Source organism: Phyllostomus hastatus, unplaced genomic scaffold, assembly GCF_019186645.2.
Source record: "Phyllostomus hastatus isolate PE091 unplaced genomic scaffold, TTU_PhHast_1.1 phas_scaffold_501, whole genome shotgun sequence".
NCBI classification, from domain to species: domain Eukaryota; kingdom Metazoa; phylum Chordata; class Mammalia; order Chiroptera; family Phyllostomidae; genus Phyllostomus; species Phyllostomus hastatus.
The window spans coordinates 404,332-418,313 of record NW_025334033.1 but is presented as its reverse complement, the minus strand read 5'-3'; the positions used below and the strand labels follow the sequence as shown (position 1 = coordinate 418,313).

The 13,982-nt window shown below is 39.5% G+C and overlaps 1 protein-coding gene across 5 annotated transcripts in view; it reads left to right on the top strand.

Annotated features, from left to right (window-relative positions):
- Positions 1-13,982, top strand: part of RPGRIP1 (RPGR interacting protein 1) — a 65,222-nt gene that overhangs the window by 27,368 nt on the left and 23,872 nt on the right. For 4 of the 5 annotated variants that reach the window (XR_006783760.1, XM_045822376.1, XM_045822377.1 and 1 more), the window contains exons 8-20: positions 287-310; positions 1,174-1,320; positions 1,729-1,802; positions 3,341-3,486; positions 5,277-5,437; positions 5,890-6,033; positions 6,495-6,612; positions 8,699-9,151; positions 9,310-9,461; positions 9,902-10,244; positions 11,503-11,687; positions 12,000-12,203; positions 12,761-12,899. Coding sequence is in view for 4 of the 5 variants with exons in the window: in XM_045822376.1 (XP_045678332.1) it covers positions 287-310; positions 1,174-1,320; positions 1,729-1,802; positions 3,341-3,486; positions 5,277-5,437; positions 5,890-6,033; positions 6,495-6,612; positions 8,699-9,151; positions 9,310-9,461; positions 9,902-10,244; positions 11,503-11,687; positions 12,000-12,203; positions 12,761-12,899 (2,290 nt within the window). In the remaining variant the exon portion in view is untranslated. The remainder of the gene's footprint in view (positions 1-286; positions 311-1,173; positions 1,321-1,728; positions 1,803-3,340; positions 3,487-5,276; positions 5,438-5,889; positions 6,034-6,494; positions 6,613-8,698; positions 9,152-9,309; positions 9,462-9,901; positions 10,245-11,502; positions 11,688-11,999; positions 12,204-12,760; positions 12,900-13,982) is intronic. The other variant, XM_045822378.1, reaches the window with a different exon arrangement.

Genomic DNA, 13,982 nt, shown 5'->3' with positions numbered 1-13,982 from the left:
TAGCCCTTGCCAGGTTGCTCAGTTGGTTGGAATATCATCCCATATACCCAAAAGTTGTGGGTTTGATTCCCAGTCAGGGTCTGTATGGGAGGCAACTGATCAATATTTCTCTCTCACATCAATGTTTCTCTCTCTCTCCCTGACTCTCTCTATAAAACCAATAAACATATTTTTGGGTGAGGATTATGAAAAAAATAAAGTAAATATTTAAACATTTGTATTATAAACATCAAAATAATATTCAAGTTGCTATATCAATACAGTAATGTTTATTTTTTTCTTTCAGGCATATGAAACTCTGCTCCAGAAGGTACTTAATAAAGAATCTCTCTTTTTGATTAATTAGAGTAATGAAATCCCCAAAATTCAGGTTCATCTTAATGTAATATGACACCAGAACTTAGCCAACTAAATCCAAGTTATTGTGTCATGTAATTTCTATTAAGACAAATGATACTACTACTGTTATCAGAAGCTACTTGTTATGGTGTTTTCATAAAAATTGAAATATTAGATCTGAGTTGTGAAATATTTAGTATAGTATTTTTCAACCCATTGCTAGAGAGAATTACAGCATTGGCTCAAAATTCCTAAGAACGTTCTTCTAGCATGTGTGAGATGATGAGATATAATGATGTCATTGCAGATCTTCTCTGGTGTCGTTAAATATTTGGCCCTATTCACCCCTGCAAGTGGGGTGCTGGTGAAGCTGGATGAATGTCTGTGATTAAGAGTCGCTATGGCAGAGTTCAGTCACTATAGTTCCTCACCATAGGTGTCCTCCAGAAAAGTGCCACTTAACTTCTACAGTTAACATGTCATTTTGCTGGGTGCAAAGAGAGGAGGATGTCATCATAAAAAGCATTCAAATAAAGACAACTGTGAAAGGTGGCACTTCCCCTAGAGCCACGGTTTAATTTGAACCTTGGGAAAATTGAGACTCCGATTATAAATTAGAGTTTCTCAGAGTGGGAAATCCTCACTAGCAGGGAAGCAATGCACTCTGAGAAATTCTAGGGTGAAAAACAAGGTCAATTTATAATGCAAATGCAACTTACTATTAATCAAGGCCATTCTTTGTAACATCGACCAGCGAATGCAAGTGTGGCTGGTATCTTGAGTCCACTCCTGGTAATATGTGACCATTCCCAGAACAATTTCCTTTTGCCTCAGAAACAGGGAATCCAGAGTGCAGCCCATGATGACCTCCTCAGCCAAGTGAATGAACTCAGGGCAGAGCTGAAAAAGGAGAGCAAGAAGGCTGTGAGCTTGAAGAGCCAGCTGGAGGATGTGTCCATTCTGCAGACAATGCTGAAGGAGGTAAATAATAATAACTAAAAGATGCCATCAATTGTAAGTTACTTTCTAATTTTAGGGTTGTTAAAAAAAAAGTATATCTTAGCAACACTATGGGTGTTTTATTTTTTTCAAGTGAGAAAAATGAGGCTCCAGGTCGTTAAGTAATTTGCTCAAGATTATACTATTATGAGAAAAACTGAGATTTATACTTACATCTGTTCTCCAAAGTCTTTGCTCCTCATTAATTCCAAGAAAAGTTTCTATCCCACCTTTAACTGGTTTAAGTCTTTAGAGTTGAGCGACTCCTTGCAGACATGGGAGATGGATGTAGAAAACCCCCACCCAAGCCCCACCCTCCAACAGAAAAGGGAAATCTTGTGCAAGACAATAGATTTTAAAATTTTATCTTAGTCACTCTCTTATTCCTAGTTTCAGGAAAGAGTTGAAGATTTGGAAAAAGAACGAAAATTGCTCAGTGACAATTATGACAAACTCTTAGAAAAGTGAGTACCAAGTTTGCATCCCAGAGTACTGTTTGTTATAAAGGGTGATTAGAGAAAAACGCCTTTCCATTTTTTAAAATAATATATATTGTTGATAAGGATGTGAGGAAATTGCTATTCAACACTGCTATATAGAATATAAATTAGCACAGTCTTTTTGGAAGAGAATTTGACACTATCTATCAAAATGTTAAACCTTTGTGTATCTTTTGTGCCAGCAATTCCGTTTCTTGGAATAAAAACTAAAGAAATCTTACTTATATATATATGCAAAGATATTATAAATTAAGAATGTTAATTGCTGCATTGTTAGTAATAGTAGAAAGTAGTTAGCATCCACATTTTTTTTGGTAGAGATTGACTAAATAGATCATGTTGTGTTCCCACAATAAAATATGATGAAGCTGTTGAAAATGAGATAGATCTGTATGCCCATTGTTAAACAAAAAATGAAGTTGCAACAGAATTTATTAACTCTGACTTAAAAGGATTTACTCTAATCCTTTTAAAGAGGCACCTTTAGTTTTATTTTACATACTTCCATATCATTTTACTTTTTATAACATACATATATTCATGTATTAACTTTGAAATTAAAAATACCCAGAATTTAAATAAAAATTGAATGTGCCTTCTTACGCAGTTGAAGGCAGCAGAGGGTAGATTGAGGAGGTTGCATGGGAGCATCCTAGAAGCAGCTGATGTCTTTCAACTCAATGAAATGAACTAGTCTGGGGGTTACCCACCCCAAAGCTTCCCTGTTACAAACACTATTATTGGCCTCTTGCCTCTATCATTCAGAACATTATCTTCTTGGATCATCATGGAATGTATGACCCAGGTGTGCCAAGAAATCTTGATATTAGCCTAAGCAAATTGTTTTTAGACCGTATTTCTTAAAATGATGAAAAAAAAGACATAAGCAGAAATAATAGTTGGATTATCAATATCACTTCACTTGTGTGAACAATCAAGGGCTGCCTTTGTGTGTTTTAACTCTCAAAATGGGTCTGCCCTGATAGCTAGGTATAGTGTGTGCAGGATACAGCCACTGAAAAGTTGAAACTTTTGCTTCCTGCCCTTTCGTGTAGTGATCTAGAATGTAGTTCAAAGGCGAGTATTCTCTAAACCAGCCATTGGTGATGGTAGGTAGAGGAATGAAGTAAGGAAAAGAGGAACATTGCCTTCCCAATGTCTAACCTAGCAGACCTGAGAATGTCTTGGTATGCAGTTCCCTGACTGAAGAAAGCCACCATGCTGGAGAAAGTCCTTGGGAATAGATGTGACTTGGTTGTTTGCACAGTGGGATATTTGAGACCTAAATAGAAGTGATGCTAAAGAACTTAATGGGACCCCAAAATTCCAAGGCAGTTGGTAAATGACAGTTAGAGTTAAAGAAGGGGCAGAAAAACATGTAGGGGAATGAATGATGAACTAGGCCCAAGAGATGCAGAAACTGTATAATAAAGACATTTTATCAAACACCTTTGAGTGTCCATCTGACAAGACCACCTCCCTCACCTGCTTCCCATGGTCAGCATGCTGGACAGCAGTAATCAGCCTCACTGGAGCAACGAGCTTGTAGGAGAACAGCTACAGCAGAAAGTCTCCCAGTTGCAGGATCAGCTGGATGCTGAGCTGGATGAGAAGAGAAAAGTCTTACTTCAGCTGTCCAGAGAGAAAGGTAGGTCGGGTCTTGAAGAGCTGTCTCTAATGAGGCATCCCCTACATCTGGTGTGGGAGAAGGGAACGTGGACCAGCATTTCTCCAGTCCCCCACTTGGTCATGGATAACTAAAATACACACATTGGCAACCAGATCAGGTTTACAGTCTAGAAAGCATAATTTCATACCTCACATGCACACTTGTTTTACATAAGGACTTTCTGTTTTAAAAGGATGCCAATTGTTAATTTACTATGTTTTTAAACATTTACTTTATTGAAAGTATGGAAAATGAAGCTCTCTGCCTTTTATTCTTATTTTAGAGGTGACTGACAGCCTTTTTTTTTTTAAAGCATCTGATACCTGAAATTGAGAAGCAAATTACTGCTCTTTGTTACCACTACCATTTCTCCCTATCCTAACTCTTGGATCACAGTAGATAGTTATGCCACAGATTTTTAGGGGCTTACCACACTGAGAACAGCAAGTTCTGTGTTTGCTGGCTGAGAACGCATTTGGCAGGCAGGGTAGTGGCTCAGCATCCTGTCCTCTTGGCTGAGTTGCTTTAGTTGCTTAGTTTGTATAAGCTGCATCAGAGGCCACATGTCAAAATATTAGAGCCAAAAAACCAAAGCTGATTAATCCCCAAGACTCGCATGGAAAAGAACCTCTTGATCCATATTGGACTTCTGGAGCACACACTTTAATTTTGTTGTGGTAAGCCATGGAGATGTAGCACATACTTGTTACTGCAGCATGCACATATCATTTTCTCTTAAAAGTGAAACAAACATAAAGTTTGAAAAAAAGACCCAATGATTTTCGAATACTATCAAAAAGACTTTTGCTTCATTTCTTTTTGCTAACCTATACCTTGATAGTTAGTCTTATCAAACTTCTTTTTCATCATATCCTAGTATATTCACATAGAAGAGTGAAGGAAGAGAACTACGATATCAAAAAAATAGAGACAGTGATGGGGATTTAAAGTACATCATAGGGAATTAGCCAATAATACTGTAATAGCTGTATATGGTGCCATTTGGTTACTGGAAATATCAAGGGGATCACTTTGTAAAGTGTACAATTGTCTAACCACTATGCTGTACACCTGAAACTAATACAAAATAATATTGAATGTAAACTGTGACTGAAAAAAAATTGAAAAAAAATCGAGACAGGAACCATAAAAGGATAAAGTTAGGAGAATGTGTTGAGGATCTTGTAGTAGGTAGGTATGAAGTACAAGTGAAGTCTTGTAAAGACGTTAGAGTAATCTAATCTAACTCCCTGTTTAATGCATGCATGATAATGGAATGATCACACTAAACAAGGAAGACCTTTCTTCCCTAAAGCACACCCCCCCACACACACACAGATGCCGGAATGCCCACTCTTCCTCTAGATTAGGGAGGGTGTAGAGTGGGTGCCACAGAGAGTCAATAACACGGAACTCAGAATGGATTCAGAGAGAAGTTGTTGCAATACTGAGTTGGATGGTGCTGTCAGAAAAGTTTGGACTGTCGCAGTCAGTCAAGTGGTTTTGTTTTTGTTTGTTGTAGTTCTCCCTTTCACCCTACAGTTCTGCAGGTGTTTTTTATTTTGTTTTTGGAGCCCAAAGGTCAACTCCGTGTACTGGGTTAATGAGCTAGAAAACTCCTTTGTAGAAATAGAAGAGAACTGCTTCTCTAAGGGCAAATTTATAAAATAAATTAAACATTAGAGGGAAAATTTTATTTATACCGGTCCAGCTTTAACCATGGTTACTGATAACTACAGTTTCAACTTTCTGGATTGCCTTTCCTCCAGCTCAAAACAAGGATCTGAAGCTTGAAGTCACCAACCTGCTTCAGAAACATAAACAGGAAGTAGAGAGCCTCCAAAATGAAGACACAATTTCCCAGTCTCCTGACAGGCCATCTGAACCCACCACACACTCAGCTCCATTCCAAGAGGCCACTCAGGCAGAGGTATGTGCATTTTAAATCAAGCAAGCCACCTCTACAGAGGGATCTCTGGAAAATATCCCTAGAAAAGATAAAGGGATCAGAACACTGAGTAGTATTTTGTCCTAATTGAGGACAGTATTTGGAAGAATATGAGAAGATCGGAAATGGAGATAGCTTCATGAACCCCACACATTTTCCCCTACACTTTACAGCTTAAATGTTTTTAATCTTTTCCAGATGAGGACTTGAAATCAGATGCTGAAGAGCAAACAGCCATTAGAGACCGTATACCTTCCTCACTGCTGCTACTGAGCGTGAGGAACTAGGAGAGAGAGCACTTGTGAACTTACACAAGTCCTCTTTTACATTTCGGAGTAGATTCTGCTGCTAGTATTTTACTATTACCAACAACTGCTTTATGGAGAATAGTTATTGTTGTACCTATTATATTTATGTTGTTTTTCCCTCTATAGCTCTGTGAACCAAAAAACCAAGAAGAAAAGAAACTGTCCCAGATGTTAAGTGAACTGCAAGTATCGCATGCAGAAACCACATTGGAATTAGAAAAGACCAGAGAAATGCTTATTCTGCAGCACAAAATCAACATGTGTTATCAGGTACAAGAAAAGATGGTGCAGGACGGGGATAGATAAATAGGCACATGGGAACCACTTACAGATTGGGGATGAAGCAAGACCTGAGTTTCCAGGGCTAATGCAAGGTGATACATTGTCCTGTGCAGACACAGAAAGTGCTGTCCTTTGAAAAACTTGAGGTCTCACACATGCCTATGGTACCTGGCAACAGAAGCCAGTGAAGGGGCCAGCTCATGAAAATGGCAGGTATGAACCTCCTGGATTTAAATTTTGCCAGTTCCAGGAAAATGCTACCCTATGGTACTAAGAGCACTACTGGTCCTGGAGGGGTCTGTGAGCCATCCAAGTTTTTTCCTAATGAATGAATTTGCTCTGCTAAGGAGACAGTGGAGTCTCCTCTACTCAGCAAGTACCAGCTTTTATCTAGATTCCTTAGGTCTGGGCCACTGAGACAGAAAATTTCAGACATTATTTTGTTTCAGGAAGAACTGGAGGCAATGATGACAAAAGTTGATAATGACAACAAAGATCACAAAGAAAAACTGGGGAGGTTGAATCAACTGCTAGATCTCAAGAACAATCGTATCAAGCAGCTGGAAGGTATTTTAAGAAGCCATGGCCTCCCACTCACCGGCAAGTCTTAGTATTTTGTTTTCCTCACCCTGGGACCTGTCACACCGCTAATGCCTGTGCTCGCCTCTGTGTATCTGTCTAGAAGGCCACTTCTTAAGTCCTTGATGTATAACTTACCCTTCCTGTTCTTTGTCCTACCGTCTTTGTTGTTTTAATACATGGTTAGCAGCTCCTTTTGCTCCATCACATCAGCCTCTTTCTGATTCCTCTGGAGAGTTTCCACAGGGCCCAGCAATTGCTGAATCCATTTTGAGAATGAGAGCAGATTACCGTTGGCCCTCAGGGAGGCATAAACACTACCTCTGTCCAGGCTGTTCCCTCACCCCAGGCCTGTGAAGCAGTTCTTGTCAGATTATAGAGCTTCATCACTCATCTCTCATCATCCTTTCACATGATTTCTCTCTGAAAGCCTCTAAAATTGTTGTTGTAGCTTGAGGATGTCGGCGTAACAGGGCAGCAGGCTGGCACTTACGCAAATCTCATAATGTGAAACTTCCTATATTCAGTACAGCCACTACTGACCAGGATCTGGTCTCAGCATCCCATGTCAAGAAAATTGGTTTTGTTATTATATCCAGTGGTGAAAGACCTGACTAAGGAAAATTCAGCAAAGACTGATATTGAAGCCAGAACGTTCATTTGCTGTCTTAGGGACGGTGGCTGTGCCATTGATGCCATGAGCATATTTGGAACCACTGTTCAGGGCAGCCCTCTCCCTGGCACGCAGAGTTCGTGAGCAGGTTACTTAGTGAGGCTAGAACTAGAGGAAAGGGAGGTGGGACATACTGGGGCATGATTTATCCATACTGGGGTAAGTCTGTTACAAGGCCATTGTCACATAACAAAGGAAATCCTGCCTTGGATTGAAATTCTCGTGTCTTTCAGATTCAGGGTCTTTCTCCTGGGACAGGGCAGGATAAATACCCTTATCTACTTGTGAAGATTAATTTGCTTTAACTTTATAGTTCTTTCATTATTGGTAAGGCTTAAAGAGTTTTTCACATGTTTACCAGTTATTTGTATTATTTCTTTTTAAAATTTTAAAACATTTTTACATTATTTTTATTGTATTTTTTGTATTTCTTTTGAGAATTGCCTGTTTCTGTCCTTTATCTGTTTCTTAATAGTATTTTATTGATTTGTAGAATTTCTTTATTATGCTAAGATTATTAACCCTCTTTCATGTAATGTAAAATTTAAAACGTATTTTATTGAATTGCATTAATCTTATCAATTGAGAAACCAGTGTCAATTTCTGTATTCCACTTATTTGGTACTGGAAGAAATCCTAATGTATCCAAAATATTTTTATTTTACCACTTTAACTCTTTAAATAGAAACTGCACCATCGACACACTAAAGACTCAAATACTCCCCAATATAAGAGTTTCTGATTGGTTGAACATGGGAGGTAATGCCCTGATTTGGTGGACTGTCTCACATATCTTTGCATTCCATTGCCAATATTTTCAACCCCTTTCCAATGTGTCCTCCCCCACATTTTAACTCCGTTGCCCTTTAACTTAAAGCGATTTTTTTTTGTCTTTTATAATGAAACCGAATTCTTAACAGAATAAAGACTCTCAGGACTGACCTGGCTGAAGAAGGGGAATCATTCCTTGGTGGGGTCCAATGTAATGTAATAGCCACTGTGACTGTAAATTCTATTCTTTCCATGGCCAGTATCCCAAACCTTTGGAAATATATTTTCTGCTTCTCTGATGGAATTAGCAATTAATCCATAGGACCTTTCTGTAAGCCAAAATCTCATTTATAGAAGAAATCGTGCCTCCAGTGTTTTCCTGAGCTTAGTGGTTACTTTCCAGTTGCTCACTTTGAATCATATCTCTAAAGGAGACAGTGGATTATTTAGCAATCAGAATTGAAAGCTCCTGGTTGTCATTCTGCTGCTTTTGCTTTTGAATCACATGGTTTCTTAAATAATTACAACTTGGACTTCCAGCATGGTTCCTATTCTCCTTCTGTCCACCTTCCTTTATTCTGGGAGAGCTCCCTGCCCTTTAATGGAAAGGCAGTTTTCTTTCCCTTCTAGAACAGCTCAAAGATGTGGCTTATGGTACCCGACAGATGCCACTATGTCTGGAAACACTGCCAGCCCATAGAGATGAGGATAAAGTGGACATTCCTCTGCGGCATCAGAGTGAGAATCTTTTTGAGCTGCACATCCACCAGGCCTTCCTGACATCTGCCGCTTTGGCTCAGGCTGAAGACCCTCAACCTACCACTTTCTGCACCTATTCCTTCTATGACTTTGAAACCCACTGTACCCCACTAGCTGTGGGGCCACAGCCACTCTATGACTTCACCTCCCAGTATGTGGTAGAGACAGATTCCTTTTTCTTGCACTACCTTCAAGGGGCTTCAGCCCAGCTTGATCTTTACCAGGCGCTAGCCAGTGAGCACCACACCCTTGCAGCTGGATGGATTTGCTTTGACAGGGTGCTGGAGACTGTGGAGAGAGTCCATGGCTCTGCCACACTTACTGGTAAGTGCTGTCGGCTTCCCACAGCTCCTGGGACTAATGCAGAATTTCCCAAAGTTTATAGTTGCTTTTCTAGTGCTTTCCCATTTCCTCTGCCTTTATTCTTGATCTTCGCCACACCATCTGTATCTTCCATGCCTTTCATACTTTCTGCTACCCAGGAGCTGGTGGAGAAGACTTTGGGGTGCTAGAATACTGGATGAGGCTGCACTTCCCCATAAGATCCAGCCTACAGGCATGCACTAAGCGAAAGAAAGCCCAGGCCTACCTGTCAGCCAATGTGTGTGGAGCCTGGAGGGCCCAGGAGGATGAGGTGAGAAAAGGGATGAGCCCATGCATCTCAAAGGAGCCTCAGCCATGCAGCTCATAAGAATGCTCATTCTCCCATTCTCACATTGAATGTGAATGAAAGAGAAAAACTTTCACATCACAACTAGTTCAGATTCTTTCCTTGGTCAAGCCTGAGTTTGAAATAAAACCATGCCCTTGAAGCTAGCTACCTCTCCCTGCTGTGAACAAAATAGCTTCTCTGTTCCATTCTCCAAGATAAGGCCTGAGTGCCAGCATCTCCCTCAGATAACCATCTGCCAGGGCCAGTTCCCAGGCAGGTGAAAGTCATTAGGTTTCACTGTGACCCAGTCAGGACTGACAGTTCTCTAGGTCATAGCTCTTGCTCGTCGGGGTACTGGGTTTCACCTACAACAACTCTCCCAGGCTGCCCTTTTCCTCTATCCAAGACCCCCATCTCTCCAGTCCAGATCAGAGACTCAGAAGCATCAGAATGAGCTGCGGGTGGAAATCACCAGATGCTGTGGCCTCCAGAGTAGATGGCTGGGAAGCCAACCCAGTCCGTACGCCATGTACCGCTTTTTCACCTTTTCTGACCATGACACTGCCATCATTCCAGCCAGTAACAATCCCTACTTCCGAGACCAGGCTCAATTTCCAGTGCTTGTGACCTCTGACCTGGATCAGTATCTGAGGTGGGAGGCCCTGTCTATTTACGTTTTTGATGATGAAGACTCAGAGCCTGGCTCGTACCTTGGCAAAGTTCAAGTGCCCTTGCTGCCTCTTGCACAAAACAAATCCATTAAAGGTGGGAGTTCAGGATTGCTGCATTTTTATGGTCTCTGCCCACTATTATCTTCCTGTCCTAATTCTACTTTTCTTTGATTACTTGCTTGGAACAGTCTCTCTTAAAACCTGCTGAAAGGATTTTAGCATATTGTCAAGAGCAACAGAGCAGACCTAGAACCTCCCTAATCACATGAAAACATTGGCTTCTTCTGCTTCTTTTCAAAAACTGAAGTAAGATTCCCGAGTGGGTAGAATCTCAACCTGAAGTCTATACCTTTATCTCTGAACAAACATTTTCAAATTGTGTAGTGCTTCCTAATGTTGGTCTTTACTTAAGGCCTATTGTTTCTTAGCACACAACTAGATATCAGATTATGAACTGTGTCCCTAACACTCCCCCATCATTCTCTTGCATCCTTTATATTAGACACAAGTTAGCAAGATTTCCATGCCATACCATGAAAATTTCTTGAAAATTTTTCCCCCAGCATGAAGCTTAACTTCCTACAACCTTAATTTACTTTCATACCCAGGGTTGTGAGGTGCACCTAGGAAGGGTAAACTCTCTAGAAGGGTGATGCAAGGGTATCCAGTGGCTGGGGACAGCCAGTATACCAACCATGTTTAACAAGCATCTGGATGTTCCAGGAAGTGTGTGAGGCCTCTCCTCACAATACCACAGTGCTTAAAAAAAAAAAAAAGCTGACACTTCTGCTCACAACTCATCTTTTGCCAAAGAGGAGAGACGATGTGAGTCATCTGTTATATTAATCGGAGTTACAAATCAAAAGTCTGGCATTTGGGGAAAGCCATTTGCTTAAGTTTTCCTGGCTTTTGTTATTTCAGAAATAGGGACCACTTGAGTGAAGACAATGGTTTTCTTGGTATGCCTAAGGCATAGCAAGTATTGGTAATAGTAATAATAATGTGATCTTGCTTATTGACTGGGTGACTGATGACAAGCAAGCTGTACCTCTCCATATATCCTTCGACTATCCCTTCCTGAAACCTGGAGATACACATCTTTTCTTACAAATATTTTACAGGAATAATAGAAGTAAATATTCTATGGGGTTATAAATATGCAAGGCCATTCTATGTTAATTCTGAATGTATTATCATCATGATTATTTGACAAAGGTTAATTACAAACAAAATATGGTTAATTACAAACAAAATATGGTGAAATTCAAAAACGGGAATAGATAAGGTGCTAATAAATGCTCATTTGCCTATTTTATTTGATCAGATCTTATTAATGTCTGTGTGTCTCTCAGGTGATTTTAACCTCACTGACCCTGTGGGGAAACCCAATGGATCTATTCAGTTACAACTGGATTGGAAATCTTGCTACCTATCTCCAGAAAACTTCCTGAAACCAGAAGCTCAGACTGAGGAGAATGGCGTGGACAAGAGTTTAGATATCTCGTCTGATGAGGAAAAGGCTTCCTTTCCTACCCAGGTAGCAGACCTTCCCCAATCCTGTGGAACATATTTGAAGAAAACAGCATTAAAACTGGAGGAAAAGAAATTCCTTCTGTGAAAGTGTCATGTTGTGAAGACTTAATCAGCATCCCTCATAATGCTGAGAGGCTTTTGATGGAACCAATCTCTGGGGGCGGGGGGGGGGTTGTGGGCAGAAGAGAGAGATGGCATCTCTCAGCTCTATGGTAGGAGAGAAATGAAGTGGAATGCTAGCCTACAAATTCCTTTCTGAAGTATCAAGGCTGTTAAACTGTCATCTTACAAGACTGTCTCTAATCCTTGTATTTAGGACCAGGTGGCATCTGCTGAGATTCCCATTGAAGCTGACCAGTATCCAGCTAAGAGAAAACTTCCTCATGTGGGAGAAAGAAAAGAAAGGGAACACCAGGTTGCAAGCTACTCAAGAAGAAAACATGGCAGAAGAACAGATCTCCAAGGAAAAAATAGGATGGAGTATCTCAGTCGTAACATCTTAAATGGAAATACACTACAGGTAAGACCTTAGAAACCCTGGGGAACTAAAATGCAGGTTGTAGTATCCCCAAATATTTACTCTCAGAAGAAGAAGCAGAAGCAGACACAGAAGATAAGCAATAATCATGGCTTTCTGTGACTACTGCATGTTTCCACAAACACAAGTAGTTAAATAAACCTCTGGACTGTTCATTTCAATGTAATTTAATTCAAGAGATTATGTAATATGCAACTTATCCTTAGAACTTTAGTGCCACAGTTTTAACCAGTCCACTTCAACTGTAATCAAAATAAACAAAAGAATGAGTATTTATTGAACACCTACTACACACTTGAGACCGCTTTTTCTTCATAGGAAATTGGAGTAAAGTTACTATGTAGCACCTAGAAGTATGTATGTATGATATTATAAACATGTACTATATGATTATATAATTATATATTACATTATTGTGTTATCATCATTTATATTATATTAATTATATATTGATGTGTAATTTTATGTTATTAGTAATTTTATTAAATTATTATACACCATAATTACATGTAATTTTATTTGTTGTTTTTATTCTGAAGCAGGTGAGCTACACTGAATGGAAGTTCTCAGGGCTTATGATCTCCACAGATGATGATTTAAAAAGCCAGCAAAAGGAAGAGGAAATGACATCATCCCCTTCAGCACTGATACAAAATGAAGCCCTACATCCCATAAATGGTATTGTCTTTTTAAAATCTTATTTAATCATTGAATTATTTTATCAAGACATTTACTTTATTAATTCATCTTCATTGCTAAACTTTTAATGGAAAATTAGTGCCGAAGACCCTAGACTCAGTGTGCTGATTAGGCCAATTAAAGCTGGAATTCTCAAAAAAAAAAGTAGATTTTTATGTATATAAAGCTAGCTATAGTAAGTTTAGTTACCTAGCAATTATAAGATGTGAATTCACTCCAGGGTCTTTGTGAATTATGACTACAAAGAAATAGGAGTGTGATTGACTCATTTGTGATGTTCTTGCAAATTAAGGCAAGATTTTTGTGTTACAATGAGAAGTAGACATGACTTCAGGTTATAGTATTACAGACTAGGTCATTCAGACCAACTCTCCCTCTGAAGACAACTAAAAAGCTAAAGTTAGTATATTTTTTACAAATCTTAATATTTCTTAAAAGCATTAAAGAGCCAATAAGAGAGGGAAGAATTACCAAACCTAGATCAAGGAATGATTGGAACTCAGAGAGGGTGAGCTGGAACTGCTTCAGCCCTGGGACATTGCTGGTGTGGAAGAAGTTAGGGAGAGAGAAAACCATGCTTTTGGTGGACTTAGGGTTAGGGAAATGGGATGTAGATTGACTCTGGTGTCTTCTCCAGGCAGAATTTCCCACCCTGGTCTAGGACCTCAGGAGGCAGCCCCCTTCTGAGCTGCTTCTGCTCTGACAAGCAGAACTGTGCTAGGGACACTTGCATGATGAGAGGGACAAGGACTGACTCAGTGTGACTGGGACACCAGATACAGGATTGTCAGACAAACCTGCATAACAACTGTGTTTATCAGCTTCATGGAGACAAAACTGAGCTTTAAAATTTCAGCAAGGAACTGGAACTATGAAAATTGACATTGTAAGTTTTAAAAAACATTTTGGTTTAAAAGAATTTAAACCAATTGAATAGGATAGAAAATATCTGTATTCAGAAAACTATAAAACAGTGAAGAAAGAAACTGAGGAAGATACAAATAAATAGAAGCATATACCATGTTCATGGACTGGAAGAATTAACATTATTAAAATGTCCAT